The 18,047-nt window shown below is 62.0% G+C and overlaps 1 protein-coding gene across 2 annotated transcripts in view; it reads left to right on the forward strand.

Moving 5' to 3' along the window:
• The window catches only part of IGFN1 (immunoglobulin like and fibronectin type III domain containing 1), a 30,540-nt gene extending 20,786 nt beyond the window's left edge, over positions 1–9,754 (forward strand). For both annotated transcript variants that reach the window (XM_089312075.1, XM_089312074.1), the window contains 9 exons: positions 117–416; positions 678–851; positions 1,608–1,736; positions 3,396–3,698; positions 4,327–4,415; positions 6,261–6,456; positions 6,962–7,258; positions 7,498–7,824; positions 9,340–9,754. In XM_089312075.1, coding sequence (XP_089168201.1) covers positions 117–416; positions 678–851; positions 1,608–1,736; positions 3,396–3,698; positions 4,327–4,415; positions 6,261–6,456; positions 6,962–7,258; positions 7,498–7,824; positions 9,340–9,353 — 1,829 coding nt within the window. In that variant the 3' untranslated portion in view covers positions 9,354–9,754. The remainder of the gene's footprint in view (positions 1–116; positions 417–677; positions 852–1,607; positions 1,737–3,395; positions 3,699–4,326; positions 4,416–6,260; positions 6,457–6,961; positions 7,259–7,497; positions 7,825–9,339) is intronic.
• The last annotated feature ends 8,293 nt before the right edge of the window (positions 9,755–18,047 follow it).

An 18,047-nucleotide genomic window follows, 5' to 3' on the forward strand; every position in this document is an offset into this window, starting at 1 on the left:
CCCTCTGTACAGCCTGGCCCATTGCAGGTGCATCCGCTGGTGAGGTGGGGAGAGCAGCCCCGTGCCCTGTGGCTGCCCTGACTCCTCCTCTCCCTGCCCCTCTTGGTGGGTCCCAGACAAGCCTCAGCCCCCGCTGGGGCCCCTGGAGGTACAAGATCTGCGTGGGGCTGGGGTCTGCCTGCGCTGGCGGCCTCCACGGGATGACGGGGGCCGGGCCGTGGAGCACTACGTGGTGGAGAGGCGCCAGGCCGGCAGGAGCACCTGGCTGAAGGTGGGGGAGCCCCCCGCAGACAGCACCACCTTCACGGACAGCGACGTGGAGCAGGGCCGGAAGTATGCCTTCCGCGTGCGGGCCGTGACCTCCGAGGGGGCCAGCGAGGCCCTGGAATCCGAGGAGCTGCTGGTGGCGCCCGAGGGTGAGGGGAAAGCCTGCGGCCGGGGTAGGGGACACACTCCTGGGCTCCCGCAGGGCTGCCCCCGGGGCAGAGGGACGCCGGCTCATGCCCAAGTCCTGTGCAGATGGCAGCCGGCAGCGGGACGGGGAGGTGAGAGTTACGGGGTCTCTGCAGTGAGGGTTGGACCCAGGTGGAGACCAGGCTCTCCCTGCAGCGCAGGCCACCTCAGAGGGCGCAGGGCTGGCTCCGTCCCCTGACTGACGCGCACCCTCCCCGCCCCAGCCCTCCCCGGGCCCCCTTCTAGCCCAACCATCCAGGCGGCCTCCAGCCGGGGCATCACCCTGACCTGGACAGCACCCCGGGGCCCAGGCAGTGCCCACATCCTGGGCTACCTGATCGAGAAGCGCAAGAAGGGGAGCAACACCTGGACGCCTGTGAACGAGAAGCCCGTGCCCGGTGAGCAGCGGGTGGGCCCCTCCCCTCCCCCTCCCCCACCCGTGTCAGCCCCCATAGGCAATGCCGCAGGAGACAGTTTCAACTGTTGTCATCGGGCTGCGGGGGTAGCCACTGGCACCTAGTCTGGCAAGGCCAAGGCTACGGCATAGACGCCCCCCCCGCACACACACATGACCCCAAAGAATGATCCAGCAAGAAAAAAAGTGAGAATGCTGAGGTTCAGAATGCTGGCCTTGACCTTGGGCGGCTCAGCCTTGTCCTCTCTGGAGCTCAGTGTGTTCATCCGTAAAGTGGAGGCAAGTGTTTCCTGCCGCACTGTTTCCTGAGGTCAGAAAGAACTTGGACAAACCCGAGGCGGGGTGGCCTCCCCCCGCCAGGGGCCCTCTGGGTCTCTGAGCTCTGCCTGTGGGGAGGAGGTGCAGGCCTGGAACAGGTTGTCAGCGCCTCGCCTCTGCAGAGGGAGGTGAGCTACGGACGGGCGCCGTCCATGGTCGCTGTTTGGTGATTCTGCCTCACTCACATACAGCACCGGCTCTGCAAGGACACCAGGAAGGCCATGGCAGGGGCCAGAGATCTGGGGCCTGACGCCCGGAGCTCGGCTCCCTCACCTTGGGGAGGACTGAGGGACTCCTGGCTGGGGGGGGGGGGGGGTTGGGGGGAGGGGCTGCGACCCCAGCTGGGCCTTCTCAGGAGTGCAGAGGTGCCGAGCTGTCCCCCACGGCCTGCTGGGACTGACGTGGGCTGGGCTGTTCACAGAGAGGAAGTGGACGGTGGAGGACCTGCGGCAGGGCTGTCAGTACGAGTTCCGCATCACGGCGGTGGCTCCCGTGGGCCCCGGGGAGCCTGGGCCCCCCTCGGAGGCTGTCTTCGCTCGGGACCCCATGAGTAAGTGGAGTGGGACGGGGCTGGAGGTGATGGGTCAGAGAAGCAGTCAGAGAGGCGGGGCAGCACAGGTCAGAAGTCGACATGCCACGGCCCAGAGGCCAGCTGTGGGGCTGGGAGACCCCAAGACAGCAGCAGTCCCAGTGCCCAGTGGCTCTGGGCAGCTCAGGCCCCTGGCTGGCCCACCTGGCCCTGTCTTCCCATCCTCTCTCCCCCGTGGGAGTCATCCTCCCTCTGCGGAGGCTGGCAGGGGAACCTCCTGGGTGACTCTCTGCCCAGGAGCCCTGCTCACCTGCTGGGTGTGCCTGGAACTGGGTGAGCCCAGGCAGGCGTCAGTCTCCCAGCCTGCGATGGCACTGCCCCGCCCGTGGTCTCTGGACATCAGCAAGGCGGCGGTAGGAATGGCAAAAAAAGTTCTGTGACCCAAGATGCGTACAACCCGAGCCCATGAGCTGTCTGAGTTCGATGCCAATCCAAATTGGAAACTTGGTGGGGTGGGGAGGGGGGAGGAAGGAGGCACTTCCATCTTGCACCCACTGGTTCACTCCCCGGATGCCTGCCAACAGCCAGGGCTGGGCCAAGCCAAAGCCAGAGCTTCTTCCGGCTCTCCCGTGTGGGTGGCATGGATCCAAGCGCTTGGGCCATTTTCCATTGCCTTCCCAGGCACATTAGCAGGAGCTGGATCCAAAGTGGAGCAGCCGGGACTCAAGCCAGTGCTCATGTGGGACGCTGGCCTTGTAGGCAGAGCATTGACCTGCTATGCCACAGCGCCGGCCCTGACCCCTGGACTTCAAACTTCCTGCATATTTAGAAACACCTGGGAGTTCTTGAAACTCCTGATGCTGGGGCGAGCGTTGGGACAGAGGTTGTCACCACTTGGGGCACCCACGCCCGTATCCGAGTGCCTGGTTGGAGTACCAGCTCTGGTCCCAGTTCCAGCCTCCTGTTAATGCCGAGTCTGGGGGGAAACAGGTGATGGCTCAAGTGTTCGGGCCACCGACATGGGAGACCCGGATGGAGTTCCTGCCTATTTGCTGGGGCCTGACCCATCCCTGGCTGTTGCAGGCATTTGGGGAGTGAGCCAATGGATGGAAAATCTGTCTCTCTCTCTCTCTCTGCCTTTCTAATAAAAAATAATAATAATAAATAGGGATCCCTAGGCTGCATCCGAGCAACAAAATCAGGTCTCGGCCTGGATTTCAAGCCCCCCAGTGATCCCAGTGAGCAGTGGGGCCTGCGGCCTTTCTCTCTCAGGTCCTCTGCTCCTCCCAACCCCAGCCCTCCTTGGGCAGGGGCTGTTGGCCTCGTCCCACTTGCCAGGTGGGGAACAAGAAGCCTGCGCTGAGTGCCCGAAAGCAGAGCGTGCGCTAGGAGCTCAGGGTTCAGGACGCAAGGACGGAGCCCTGCAGGGCATCAGTCACAGGGCTGACAGTCGGGGGAAGGAGCCGGAAGGCTGGCGAGAGAGAGGAGTGAGGAGGAGGGCCTCCCGGAGGAGGCGGCCTGGGCTCTGCGTGTGACCCAGAGAGGAGGAATTTGGTGCCCGTGGCTTGCAACACCCAGAGGCAGACTTGAGAGAAAGTTCCGCTCCCCACGCTGAGAGCCCTCCCCAGTGGTGGTGCCATTGCTGACGCTCCCCGCCCCCCACCCCGCTGTGCCCGCCAGGACCGCCGGGGCCCGTGCGGGATCTCCGTGTCACGGACACATCGAATACCAGCATCACCCTGAGCTGGACCGGGCCCGACACCCAGGACGGGGATGAGGCCCAGGGCTACGTGGTGGAGCTGTGTGACTCAGACAGTGTCCAGTGGAGCCCGTGCCACACGGGGACCGTGCCAGCCACCACCTTCACCGCCAAGGGGCTGCGGCCCCAAGAGGGCTACTTTGTGCGAGTGACAGCCGTCAACGCCGGGGGCCGCAGCCAGCCCGTGGCCCTGGCCACGCTGGTGCACGCCAAGCCCCCTGCTGGTGAGTGCTGCCTCCCTCCCTGAGCGGTGCCTCTGAGCAGCAGCCGTGTGCACCTGCTGAGCCAGGACGTCCTCCCCGGGTTAGCAGAGTACCACTCGTTATGCACCTGTATGGGCTGGACAGGCCCTTTCAGAAGTGTGTTCTAGTGAGGTTAGCGTTTCCAGCCCAAGTTCAGAGATGGAAACCAAGGTGCTTTGCCGGGGTCTCGCCCCTGGTCTGTGGCAGAGCCAGGACATAAACCAGGGCATAGGTGGTTCTTGTTCAGAGTAGAGCCTGCCCGGCTCCAGCTCCCATTATGGGAAAGGGGATTTGGCCTCCCTGAGGGCCCCTGATCCCGGCTCCTCCCCTACTTTGGCGTGGCCTCGGCAAGGCGTTCCCTGCCTTGGTGAGATCCATGGTGACCTCAGCGACAAGGCCAAGGTGCCTTTGTTCCCCCCAGCCCTATACCCTCCAGTGCTCTCCCTTCCTCTGCTCCCACCCTCCCCCCCAATCTCCCACCAGCTTCCCCCGCCATCCCTCCAGAGCTCCCAGCCCTTTGGGGTTGGCACCCGGGAGCCGGGCCCAGCCTTGCGCTCCGCCCTGGCTGGTTGGCGATGGGGGCGGGGCCCAGCGGTCTGGTGTGTTCCAGTCGGTCCCAGGTTCCTCACGGGCACCAGCACAACGGAGACGCTGACATTCAAGGCTGGGGACACCATCCGTGTGCCTGTCACCTTTGAGGTAAGCATCCCCCTCAGGCCCGCGGTTCTCTTTCTTCCTTGTTCTTTTCTGGGCCCTGGTCAGTGACCTGAAGGCACAGCCTTTGGCTGGCCCCTGGGTGGCCACGCTGTGCCAGGTCTGCTGCGCCCTCTAGTGGCAATTTCTGGTACTGCATCTGCAGACGGGACTTCTCTTTCTCCACCTGCGAGTCAGAATCGCTGGAGGCAGCTGCAGGGTGGATAAACCCGCGACCTGCGTTTGACCCAGGGTGACCCAGGGTGACGCAGCCAGCACCAGCAACACCTGCGCCGTGTGCCGTCTGGCAGTAGTATGGTTAGAAGCACAAACTGCCCGGGCTTCGGCTGGGACGCCATCACTCACTGGCTGTGCCTTAATCTGTCTCTCGGATGGGGACAATGGTGACCTGTCCCAAAGGCTTGTTCTGAGGACTCATGGGAAGTCCATACACAGTGCCTGGCATTCAGCAAGCACCCATGTTAGTAATAACAAACATCAGGGTTGGCCTCTGGCGGGAAATCCCGTCTGTGGCAGAGTCAGATACAGACCCAGCCCCATCTGACTCTGAATCACATGTTCTCGTGGTGGGCGTTTGGCTAAGAGTCTAAGACGCTGGCCACGATGCCCATGTCCCACATCAGAGTGCCTGGGGCATTCCCATCTCTGCTCCCAGTTCCCGCTCCCAGCTAGTGTGTGCGGAGGCAGAAGTGATGGCTCAGGGAGTTGGGTCCATCCACATGGGAGACGGGTTGAGTGCCATGCTCTCAGCCTCAGCCTGGCCCAGCCCTGGCCCAGCCCTGGCCTTACAGGCATGTGGGGAGTGAACCAGCAGATAGGAGCGCGCACGCTCTATTACATAAATATTTTCTTTTTTTTTTTTTAAGATTTATTTGCGAGGCAGGGTTACAGACAGAGATTGGTCTTCCATCTACTGGTTCACTCTCCAGAGCTGAGCCAGGCCAAAGCCAGGACCCCGCAGCTTCTTCTGGGTCCCCCACATGGGTGGCAGGAGCCCAAATACTTGGGCCATCCTCCACTGCTTTCCCAAGCCCTTAGCAGGGAGCTGGATCGGAAGTGGAGCAGCCGAGACTTGAACCGGTGCCCATAGGGGATGCTGCCACTGCAGACAGTGGTTTAACCTGCTGTGCCACAGCACTGGCCCATAAACAAATATTTTTAAAATAATTACATGTTCTTAGCTATTGACCATGGTGACAGCGATAATGAGGAAAGCATTCAGCACACGGCACAGCGCTCTCCACGCGTCAGCCCCTCGAGCCCTCAGAGCCCTCCACGAGGGGCGTGAGGTCGGCGACCCCGTCTCTCTCTGCTGCCCAGCGTGCCCACTCTGAGGATCCCTCGGGCAGTGGCAGCACAGGGTATTGAGCAGCTGGCTTGGCCACCCCACCCCGGTCAGGGTCGCCACAGTTCCAGGCCAGGCCACCGTGATGTCCTCCGGGACTACTGCCTGGCTCCCAAGTGATGCCCTACTCGGTCCTGGGCACGGGTGGGCGACAGTCCCCTCCCCAGGAGTCCTTCACTCTCCCACCCGGCCCCCTGCCCCTGTGAACCCAAAGCCAGTTATGCTTCCCGGCTGGGTCTCGGCCCCGCAGCTCAGGGCTCACAGGAGGAAGCGTGGCGCTGTTCGTGAGGTCCACTGCTCCATCTGCCCGTGCACACCCAGCCACCAGCCCCGCCCTCCCTGCCGGCTCTCACCGCCTGCTCCTGAGCCGGCACCGCCCCGCCTCTGCCTTTGGGCCCAGCCCTCTCTCCTTCGAGAAAGTCCTCCCTGCTTCTGCCCTGGTCGTGACCCTCCCCGCTGAAACGTTTGCTCCGCCTGTTTCCCAGGCTGCCCCAGAGCCCGAGGTGGTCTGGCTGAAGGACGGCTCCCCCTTGCCCAGAAGAAGTGTGACAACCACCAAGGACGGCCTCACGCGGCTTCTCATCCCCACGGCCACCCTCTCGGACAGCGGCTGCTACACCGTGGTGCTGAGGACCCAGGACGGGAAGGAGGCCACCTACAGCTTCCTCATCAAGGTGGCAGGTGCGGCAGGCGTCCCGCCAGGCCTGTGTGCGCCAGGCGTGCCCCCACCCTACCCCCTGCCCCACTTGAGTGCTTGAAGACAGAAAGCAGGAGGGGCCCGCGAGCGACCTCTGAGTTGGGGACGCGGGGACAGGTCCTCCGAGCTGCACCCCAGCCTTGGGTTGCATTTTATTTTGAGTCAAGGCAGGGACCACGGAGGCCCCAGGGAGGGGACGAGGGGGATGGCCCCTTGTGCAAGCTCCAGGCTGTGCCCCCCCAACCCCCCTCCCCCGGCTCCGGCCCCGCCCCCCACCTGGGAGGGGTCTCTGCATCCCAGCTCTGGGAAACTGAAGAGAATTTGGGTTGTTGCCCAGTCTCCAGGGGTGACTGTGGAGCTGGGCCCACCCTCTGGCCCCGGCCCCCTGCCTGGCAAGGCTTACTGCCCAGGAGCCCTGGAGCCTGGGGCGAGGACCTCCTTCCTGCCCAGCCCCCTCCAACCTGGGCTCCCCCGGCCCCTGTCCCGCAGCTCGCCCGCAGGCCCCCGGCGCCATCCGCCTGCAGGAGAACGTGCCAGGGACGGTGACGGCCGAGTGGGAGCCCTCTCCGGACGAGGCCCAGGGGCTCCCCCTGACCTACACGGTGCTCATGCGTTCCTCGGACCACGGCCCGTGGCAGGAGGTGGCCGATCGCATCCACAACAACCACTTCACCCTCCTGGGCGTGCTCCCCGGCCACGAGTACTACTTCCGCGTGCTGGCCAAGAACGAGCTGGGGGCCAGCGAGCCCTCCCAGAGCCAGCCCTGGTGCACCCCCCGGAAGCGAGGTGAGAGGCTGGGTGGCCGCATTTTCTTCCTTCCCCTTTGGACTCTCGGTGCTGTTTGTCCCCAGGAATATGCATTCACTTGCAGTGAAAGAAAAAAGTGAACATTAACAGAAGGATTGAAAATAAAAAGGCCTGGAGGCCCCCGTTTGCAGGAAGCGTGCGGCAGCAGGCCCAGCGGCACCGCGGACTTTCTGCCCAGGGCCCCTTCCTTTGCTGACTGCTCCCTGGTTTCCCTGCAGACAAGTTCACGGTGAAGGCCCCGAGCTACCGGGAGCCCGACCTGCGCCAGAAGCCGCGCTTCCTCGTGGGTCTGCGCGTGCACCTGCTGCCGCAGGGCTGTGAGTGTCGCATGACCTGCGCCGTGCAGGGCTCGCCCCGGCCCCGCGTCACCTGGTACAAGAACGGCCAGAGCCTGGAGAGGAACCCCGGGATGTACAGCACCGACGTGCAGGGCGTCTGCTCCCTCATCATCACCAGCGTGACCCCGGAGGACAGCGGCCAGTACAAGGCTGTGGCCGAGAACCCGCTGGGCCAGGCGGTCAGCATGGCCACCCTCATCGTCACAGGTAAGGGCGGGAAGGAGCGCCACCTGCAGGGTGCCCCCAGGGCCTGTCCCCCTCTGCGGGCTGGGAGACCAGGCTTGGCCGACTCAGCACGGACTCCCTGCTGTTCAACCTGGCCCTCGGGGCCCAGATGGGATGGGCAGCACGTGGTGGAAGGGGCTGCGCGCTGGCCACCTACGCTGCCCGGGTCATCTTGCAGCACGGTCAGGATGGGGGATGAGCTGTGCCCTCCTGTGCTGCTCCCTCACAGACCTGCAGACCTGGACACTCATCCCAGAGACACCGAGCAGAGTCTCTCCCTGCTGGTCTCCTTTGCACCAAATAATTGACAATAATACACGGGGGCGGGGGCAGCGCTGTGGTGTCGGGGTAAAGCCGCTGCCTGAGGTGCTGGCATCCCATGTGGGCGCTGGTTCTAGTCCCGGCTGCTCCACTTCCGATCCAGCTCTCTGCTGTGGCCTGGGAAAGCAGTAGAAGGTGGCCCAAGTCCTTGGGCCCCTGCACCTGTGTGAGAGACCTAGCTGCTTGCTTCGAGTTAGCCCAGCTCTGGCCATTGCAGCCGTTTGGGGAGTGAACCATCGGATGGAAGACCTCTCTCTCTCTCTCTCTCTCTCTGCGCCTCTGCTTCTCTCTTTCAAACAAATAAATAAATCTTTAAACAAACAAACAAAAAAAACCAATAATGAGGGAACTTCAAAGAGTTCATAGCACATGAAACTTTATTTTGATGTAAATAATTTTGAAACCAATGCATAATTTTTTCATAATCTGCATCTTCATGGTATTTTTAGATGTATTCATGTAGTTATTTATTTGAAAGAGAGAGCGATCGGTCTTCCATCTGTTGGTTCATTCTCCAAGAGGCTGCAACAGCCAGGTCAAAGCCAGGAACTCCACCCAGGTCTCCCAAGCAGACCACCACCCACTGCTTTCCCAGAAGCCTTAGCAGGGAGCTGGCTCAGAACCATGGGATGCCCGGGCTGCAGGCAGTGGCTCAACCCACGGCACCACAACACCAGCCCCTGGGAACTTTTTTGAAGACCCCTTTACATGCATGAATGTCAAAGAATATTTTACAAAAAAAAAAAATCTTTTCATTCTATTTGCCACAAACTTTTTGAAAACCCTCCTACTTACATTAGTAACAATTACTACATGTTAATAAGAAATCGTTTTTCATTTTCACCTGTAGTCGTCCGCGTATCTTATATCCAGAATCGGTCAGTAACAGAACCCCTACACGTTTGCAGCTACGCAGACTCGAGCTTTTGTGCGAACATGGCCTTCGGCGCTGGCCAAGGCACCTCTGTGCTCCCTGGCCTCCAGCCAAGCACTGGGGAGCCCTCTCCAGGTCCCCCCATGTGCACCCCAGTCCTCAGAAGAGGCTGGGTGGGGGCTGGGTGTTGGCCTTTGTCTGGGCCATGAGGTGGTCCTGCCTCTGAGCCCGCATCTTCCCCACTGCGCAGGTGAGGGAGGGGCGGCTACCTGCCTGACCCCTGGACTTCCTGTCTCTTACAGAACCCAGCTTCTAGCCCTCCTCACCCGAGATGGTCCCGCCCAAACCCACAGCCGTGATGGAAGACAGAGCCCCGGAAGCTCCACCCCCGATGCCCACTTCGGCCAGTCTGGAAGGGCAGAGAGTCCAGAGCCCCAGGGAGGTCCCGCAGGGGACATGGAGTCCCTGGGGAAGGGAAAGAATGAAGTCACCACTCAGGAGGACAGCGAGGACCCTCAGGACCCGGCCGCGTGGCTTCCTCCTGCCCTGCAGAGGTCCAGGGCGGAAGCCGGCACCTGCTTGCCTGGGCCGGGCACCTGCTGTGTGCAGGGAGGGAAAAGAATGGGGGGAGGCGACGGACCTGGGTGAGGACGCGGGCTTCCAGGGCACTGTTGGGGGGGTGCCCCATGTCCCCCATTAAATGGGTGAGAGAAGCCAGGCCCATCTCCTGTGTGTTCATCTGGGGAGGTGGGGGAAGGGCGAGGTGTGGCTGGAGGGCAGAAGGGGGTGGGGGTGGGGGGTCTCGTCACTGCAGAGCTGACAGCAAGGGCTGAAGAGCCCAGAGACGCTGCAGGGCCACCCCGGCTCCTCGCCCCTGTCTGTGGGCAGGGCCTCCCTGGGTGTGACGTGTGGGGACCCCAGGCCTGGGAGCACCCAGGATTGCCATCGGCCTGTCCCTGCCTGGGTGGAGACAGCCCCAGCCCAGGGCGGGCTCTGCAGGCCCCTGATACCACCAAGTGCTCGGGGACCTGGGGGCCGCCCTGCTCTGCCACAGACCCCTGCCCGGGGGCACAGGTGGGATGGGGCCTCCCTTTCCCAGAAGTCCCTCTGTGTGACCTGCCACCCCCCCCCCCCGGTTTCGCACCCTCCTTGGCCTCCAGCTGTGGCCCCTGCACCTGTTATGCTCCTGGGGCCCCCGGGGAAGGCTGAGCCCCACCAGCTCTGAGACCCCGTGGGTTCCTGCTCCTGCTTCCTACCCAGGAAGGAAAGAACACAGCTCACAGAAGCGGGGGAGGTCAGATCCAGACACTTCTCCCAGAAGCAGGACTGTGTGACCGAGGGAGCCTGGACCTGGAGAGAATCGCCCACCCCAAACAGACCAGTGTCCCCCAGAGGCAGGGGGATGGACCAGATGACCTCTGTCTCCCCAGCCCATGGCTCATTCTCACCAGAACCAGTTTCCTTGGGATGGCTCTTTTCACTGCCACCTCACCAATGGCTGCAGCCACAACCGGGGACACAGGGAAGGCACCACCCCGGGGCGTGCCTCAGCCCCTCTGGTGCCATCTATGCCGTCAGGGCCCGGGGCGGGGAACCGGGCTGCAGGGTCTGCAGCCTCAGAAGTGGGGAGAAGAGGGGGTGAGCCCGAGCCCGGGGCATGCCGGGTCCTAGCAGAGGCTCGCACAGCAAGGAGAGGTGAGGGGCATCTGCCCTTCCCAGGGAGGACAAGGACAAAGGGTTAACCCATGTGATGGCTCACCATGCAGGGAGACACGTGGCTCCAACTCCCTTCCACCCCAGAGCCAGCCCCGCTCCAGGGCAGCGTGGGAGCCTGAGCAGTCCCAGGGGAGGAGGGACACTGCAGGCTGAGCTCCACGGAGAGGCGGGACCCGGGCAGGTGGGTGTGGGTGAGGTGGGAGGGCCTCCTGCCTACTGCAGTAGCAGGGTGGGGGGTGAACCCAGCCTTTCTAAGAGCCCACGCCTGAGGTGTGACATCTGTTCCTGCTGGCCCGATCACCCCCACCCCACGCCGTTGCTAAGTTCCTTTGGGGGTAGCTGACAGTTATGTAATAGCATATTAAGGGGCCAGCGTGCTGTGGCGTAGTAGGTTGAGCATCCCATATGGGCACCAGTTTGAGTCCCGGCTGGGCCACTTCCAATCCAGCTCCCTGCTAATGGCCTAGGAAAGCAGTAGAAGATGGCCCAAGTGCTTGGGCTCCTGTACCCACATGGGAGACTCAGAAGAAGCTCCTGGCTCCTGGCTTCAGATGGGCCCAGCTCCAGCCATTGTGGTCATTTGGCGGGGGCGGGGGGGGAGGTGAACCAGTGGATGGAAGATCTCTCTCCCTCTCTCTCTCTCTCTGTAACTCTGTCTTTGAAATAAATAAATCTTAAAAACACCAGTAAGTTAGGCTACCAACGCACAGCAGCTGGCGTCCTCGCACACTCCTGTCTCACGTTCAGTCTGGCGCTGCACGTCCCATTCCCTCCCCAGAGGAGGGGGCCACGTTCTTCGTCACAACAGAGAGTGCGGCTGTGGAAGCCTGCGACCTCTCCGAGAACAAGCAGAGAGGAAGAGGAGGAAGAGGAGGCCGACTGTCAGGAACAAATCTGTCCCAAAGCACAGCTGAGTCGTATTCCCGGCTAGAAGAAAATTCTGCAAATGTTCTCAAAGCCAGTTATGTTCTGCTTATAAAGACGCGCTTAAACGCAAGCACCTGGACAGACCTGCAGCTTGGGAAACACATTTCAAGGACCTGCTGGCCCCAAACAAACAAAACAACAACCACAACCACCCTGGTATAACTGCCTTGGTAACAGCTTACAAATCTGTAACTCAAACATCATCACTAGAGACAACCGGAATTGTAGACGAGAGGTTGCAACGTTTATTTTGCCAGAAAAAAATAACAGAATTCTGAGCTGGCGAGCAGCTGGCAGGGGAGCACCTCCCCCGTCGTTAGCATACAGACCCCAAATGTCGAAGGCGTGTCGGGAGAATTGCCAGAGAAATCACACGTTAGCTGCCCGACGTCTTCTCTCGGCGTCAGCGGATCAAGCACGCAGAGAAGTCGCAGGGGTCTCGCAGGTGGGGGCAGCGTAAGGAAGGGGCCCCACACCCGCCAGGGGCCGCTCCTCCCTGAAGCTCTGAGCCGGCACCTGCCGCGTCTCTCACGGAAGCCCGCGTCTCCGGGGCCGGCGCCGTGGCGCAGCGGGTCAAGGCTGCCGCCTATGACACTGGCATCGTCTCTGAGCCCCGGATGGAGTCCCGCTCCCTGCTAATGCTCGTGGGAGAGCAGCAAGAGATGGTCCAAGAGCCATGTGAGGAGTGAACCAGAGACCTTCCTCTCCCTCTCTCTCTCTCCCTCTCTCTCTCTCTCTCTCTCTCTCTCTCTGTAGCTCTGCCTTTCAAATAAACCTTTTTTAAAAAAATAAAACGTCTGCAGAGAGCAGGGCACTTGCTGTGTCCCCAGAACAGCTGTGCTGAAGCCAAATCCCCCGTGATGGTGTCGGGAGGTGGGGCCTTCGGGGGCCGGGGAATGGGGCCAGCGACACCAGAGAGCCGGCTGCCTGTCGCCACGCACATCCGGGAAGGCTGGAGCAGCCCCCAAGGAAGAAGGCAGCCGGGAAGCGAACCAGCCAGCACCGTGGTCCGGCCGACCAGCCCTGGAACCGTGAGATGTTGACGGCTGCCAATTAAGAGGCCCAGTCCATGTCCTGTCGCAGTACCGCCGCTGACTCTTACAGGCAACGGGGGGAAATGCCCCCACCTCGGGACCAAGACAGGTGTGTCCCAGAGCTGCAGTATCAGGTCAGCCTTAGAAAACCCATCCACCTGGCTCTCCACGTGCATAACTCGCTGACCTGTGTAGAGAAAGCGTTCAGTGAAATCCAACACGCAGGGCCGCCTGGCTTCGAGCGCTCGCCACCTGCGACGGGCAAAGCGCACCGGTTACCGCCTCATCTACGAGACGAAGCTGGCACGGAAGCTGCCTCCCAGCCCGCTGTGAGGACAAACACGGTTTAGGCCTGTGAAGCCTTCAGAACAGTCCTTGAACCTGGTAACTAGTACTTGCTCTTGGTATACTGTGGTGTATTTCCATTACATTACTTGTCTATTCTTTATAACAGTCGAGGAAAGTGGCCACCACCTGGGAGAGGCCAACAACCCGCAGCCAACGTGATGGACGTGGACTTGCTGGAAGCCGTCTGTCCCTCCCAGAACGCCGAGCGCCACCGCTCCTCCTCGCCTCTGTCCCAGGGCTCCCGCTAGCACACGAAACATGAACAAAGGTGTAAGAATTAGGCAGGAAGCTGGCATGATAGCAGACGACACGGTTGCCCACACAGACAATGCAAACACACACACGGGGGTAACAGAGTTGCCAATACGGTAATCCACACACAAGGCTCAACTGCGGGGAGCCGGGGTTTAGCCAAGTGGTTCAGACGCTGAGTCCCATCCCACGCCGGGGCACCTGAGCTCTGCTCCCCTCCCTGGCTTCCGACATCAGCTCTCAGCAAGGCAGGCGCCAGGAGCCACCGCTGAGGGCTCGAGTACCTGGTCCCTGCCACCCACGTGCGACACGGGGATTGCACTTGTGGCCCCTGACTTGCCCTGGCATTTGGGAAATGAACCAGTGGATAGGTCTCTCCCTCTCTCTCCCTCTCTCTCTCTCTCCATCTTTATCTGCCTTCCAAATAATTTTTTTAAAAAATCATTCATATTCAAAAATACAGCTCTAAAAAGATATTATTTTGGATACTAAAAATTTTATGAAATGCCTAATAATAGATATAATAAAAGAGATACAAAAACCATGTGTAGAAATTATAGAACTTGGGGCTAGTGCTGTGATATAGCAGGTAAAGCCACTGCCTGCAGTGCCAGCATCCTATATGGACTCCAGTTGGAGTCCTGGCTGCTCCACTTCCGATCCAGGTCTCTGCTATGGCCTGGGAAAGCAGTAGAAGATGGCCCAGGTGCTTGGGCCCCTGCATCCACGTGGGAGACCCAGAGGAAGCTGCTGGCTTCTGGCTTCGGATTGGCCCAGATTTGGCCATTGCAGCCAGTTGGGGAGTGAACCAACGGAGGGAAGACCTCTCCTCTTCTCTCTCTCTCTACCCCTGCCTTTCAAATAAATAAAAATTTTTTTAAAAATGCATTCTTGCTTATTAAAAGTTCACAGACAAGCAGTAAAAGTAGAACTCTTGGAAGACGTTATAGTAAAATGTCTTACTTTGAGATAGGGAATGATTTCTTTTTAAAGATTTATTTATTTGAAAGAGCTACAGAGAGAGCTGGACCCTAAATCTCCCGCATCAGGTGGAGGCCAGGATGGCCCGGCTCTCCACCACCCCGGGAGAGCAGCCGCGGGCACTGTGGCTGCAGCTGGAGCAGAATCATGGCCCAGGAGCCTCCCCGCCCCCCGCCGCTCCCCGTCCCGGGCGGGGGCCACAGCAGCTAGGAGGGGCCCCAGAAGCGGGTGCCAACTTCCTGCCATTCCACATGTGACCACCAGGTGGAGCCACAGGCCAGGTTGGAGAAGCCAGAGCTATCCTGGCCCTGCCCTAGGAGAAGCTGGGGACAGGCTCCGCGGAGCAGCCCCAGTGCTAAGGTGGGAACCGCAGACACCATCAGGTTCTCTTTCCCCCTCTGCTCTCCCCTGGGTCTCCAGGGAGAACTGATGCTGGTCCCAGGAGCCCTGTACCTGGTCCTGGGCGAGGGGTGTCACTCCCCAGCCCCCCTCACCGTTCTGCCTTCCATGGTCATCAGCCTGGAAGACCCTGGAGGCTGGGAGTCCAGGTCTAGTGTTGCTGAGAGGGGCTTCCAAAGGGAGTCCAGGGGCAGGGCCCGGGAGGTCTGGCATCCAGGGTGGCAGGTGTGTGAGGCAGGTGCACAGGGGCCCTGGGTAGGACCCAGCCTGGTACCCTCCTCCCTCCCCGGCACTCTCGCACCTGCTGGCCCTCTTCTGCAGCTCCTCTCCTGCTGCCTCCCTCAGGATCCAGCCCTCCTCCTCCTCCTCCTCCTCCTCCTCCTCCTTCTCCTCTGCAACCCATGGGCACTGGGGCAGAGCAGGGAGAGCAGAGGCCAGACCCTCTCTTATCCCAGAGAACCAAAGCCAGGCCACCACCAGGGCACCGCCAGAGTGCAGGACGGCCGGGACAGGACCACAGAGTGTCCCATACAAGGTCTGGGGATGGCCATGGACAGGGCTGGAGACAGAGGGGCCAGAGGCCAGGCCTGACCAGCAGCTCGGGCCAGGAGCTGGCATCGGGCCCCCTGGGAAGACGTGCTTCTCGCCGCGTGCATCTCAGCTGGGGGAGCAGGCAGGGCTGGCCGGGCGGGAGGAGCGGCCCCTCAGGGGTGCGGCCTGGGCTGCTGACAGCTCGGTCACAGTCCTCCGTCGCCATGTCCTGGGTGAGGCACCTGGCATTTTTGGGGCACAGGAGTGGTGAGGGTGGGGTGCCCAGGGGTAAGGGGCGGCCACTGGTGTGCAGGGGCAGCCACTGCCAGCTGCCAGCACGTAATCGGGTGGCTTTTCCCACCCTACCTGCTGCCCCCCACTACCCACTCCCCTTAGAGGAAAGCAGCCTTTCTCTGCACGGCAAAACCAAGACCCCTCCACCCATACCCCAACCCCCAGGCCGAGCTCTGTGCACCTCCCTACCATGTGGACACCCCCACACCCGGGAAACACAGCCCTGTCCCCTCCTCCTCCCAACCCCGCCAAGAGCTCCCACTCCAGGGACATCCATGGCGGGACTACGGGCGTGTGCTGGAGCTGGGCACGGCGGGCATAGAGGAGGGGGGTGCAGAGCAGGACGGAGGCAGGGCCACGGGGCGGGGAGGGGGAGGGCTGCACGGCTGAGAGGCCCCCAGAGGCTGAGTCCCTCCCCGTTCTGTGGTTTGCCACTCCCTGGCGCTGGGAGAGGAGGGCGTGGTCCCGCTGAACAGCCGTGCTCGGCAAGCTCCCGAGAGCCCTGTGGTTCTGGTTTTCCACCACCGGGCAGCTGCTCGCCGTGGGCTCCTCCTGGCACCACGTCAGGCCCTGCCAGGTCCTGGAGCAGCCCTGGAGCCGGGGCCGCCCCGGGGCCACTCTGTCCCCTCTCTATGGGCTTCCCCATGGTGGTCAGCAGGTTCCTGCGGCCAGCGCGGCTCTGTCCTGTTCTGGCCCAGGAGGGAGGACGGGCTGGGGAGTGTCACCGGTTCCAGGTGACAGAAGTGCAGCTTGCTTGTTTCCTGGGGTGGCAGACTGTACACCCACCCCACCCTGAGGGAGCTGTCACCAGGGAGCCCTCCTACCCCAGAACCGCCTCCCCGCTAGGAGGCCAGGCCCACGAGGGTCCCGCAGGGCCCGGACCCCTCTTCCCCCCGCCCCGAGAAAGTGCACTGGGTCCGTGGATGGCTCACAGCGGGACTTCCCTGCCCCTGGGCCTCGCGGGCGGGGGCTGGCGTGGCTGCCAGGCAGGAGGGGCTGTCCTCTGGCAGCGGCACCTGCCCGCCCCCCGCCTGCGTCAGGGGAGCTGTCCGCACTTGCCCCCAGCTTCCCAAGCGATGAGACACGGCTCCCAGCCTGCTCCCCGAGACGCTGGTGGCTCACGCCCTGTCATCCGGGGCAGCGGCGGCCAGGGTGGTCCTGAGCCTTCCTCACTAGTGGCCCTCACTCTCCCCACCACAGCGTCCCACTGCCTCTGCCAGAGGGGTCCCGGTGGTGGACTGTAGGCAGACGCTGGGGCCGATGCTCCCCCCGCCCCCCACAAGCCCCAAGGGCAGGGCCAATGCTGGAAAGGGACCAGGAGGAGCCGGGATGCGGCGGGTGCCAGCCTGGTGCAGCCTCCACACAGGAGCGAGGTCTGGGCAGAGGCAAGAGGCGCATACAAACGTGCACACGAGGTGGGTGTGGCCAGCCTTGCTTCTGGACAGCTGGGACGAGGGGCCACACCCACCTCCCTTCCCAGACCTCTGTGGGGGAGGCGGCACCTGTCCAATGGCCCCGATGCGTCACTTCCCTTCTTTGGAATCTGTCCCTCTCAGATCGCCTTCGGCCGCTCAGGTTGGTTTGTTTGGTAAAACACAGACCTCACATGTACATTCTGATGCGTTTTGGTAAATGTATGAAGACTAAGACCCAGCACACCCCATCACCCCCAGAAGCCCCTCCCTGGGCCATGTCGCCCTCCCATTACTCCAACATGCGGGGCCAGGGACCAGTTTGTGCAGGGAAGGTCCTCTGCTGATTAACTGGCTTTCCCGGTGCACAGACACCCCTCATCCTCCCTCCTTAAAGGAGGGGTCTTCTGGTGCCCACGTTTGTGTCCAGAGCCTTCTGTGGGCTTGGAAGAACCCCACCGAGCTCACAGGTTCTGGGCTGGACTGACGCCGGGTGACGCCTACGTCCCTGTCTCTGAGCTCCCTCAGCCTGGCTGTGGTGCCCACCCTGGGCCCAGGGAATGGCAAGCGGAGGCCTGAGTGTGCACACCACCGGGGAAGCGGCAGGGCCTGACCCCCGAGGGTCCGCCCGCACGGCTCCTGGGCTGGAATCTGCCCATCCGTAGCCATGAGAGCCATGGCCCCCTTGTCGGTTTCCGCTCCCGTTGCCTCCATTTGCTCCCCAGTCCATAAATGAGGATTCAAATGCGGGCACCAGCATTTCTTTCTGAACGATGATTTTTGGAACCCTGATCCATAAAGCAGGGAACGCGGAGCCACTGAGAGAATCGAGCACAAAGAGGCCCGAATCTCACCCAGAGGAGTAGCCGTCTCCCGTGTGCCCCGTAGCTCCGGTGAGACTCCGGGCCCTGTGACACAGCTCCTGGTGGGGAACCTCACCCCGGAGAGGGGTGCATGGGTCCCAGGCTCTGTGCTGGGCTCCCCCGGCTGCGGGATGTGAGAGTGGGCGGGGTCTCCTTCAGGGCAGTTTCTGTAGGGGCGCTGGGGCAGTGGCGGCTGCTGACCCGGCTCTATGCACGCTGTCTTGAGATGCATGAGCTCACTGGATTCTCAGAG

Source organism: Oryctolagus cuniculus, chromosome 13, assembly GCF_051225735.1.
Source record: "Oryctolagus cuniculus isolate XC-2025 breed Fujian yellow rabbit chromosome 13, ASM5122573v1, whole genome shotgun sequence".
NCBI classification, from domain to species: Eukaryota; Metazoa; Chordata; class Mammalia; order Lagomorpha; family Leporidae; genus Oryctolagus; species Oryctolagus cuniculus.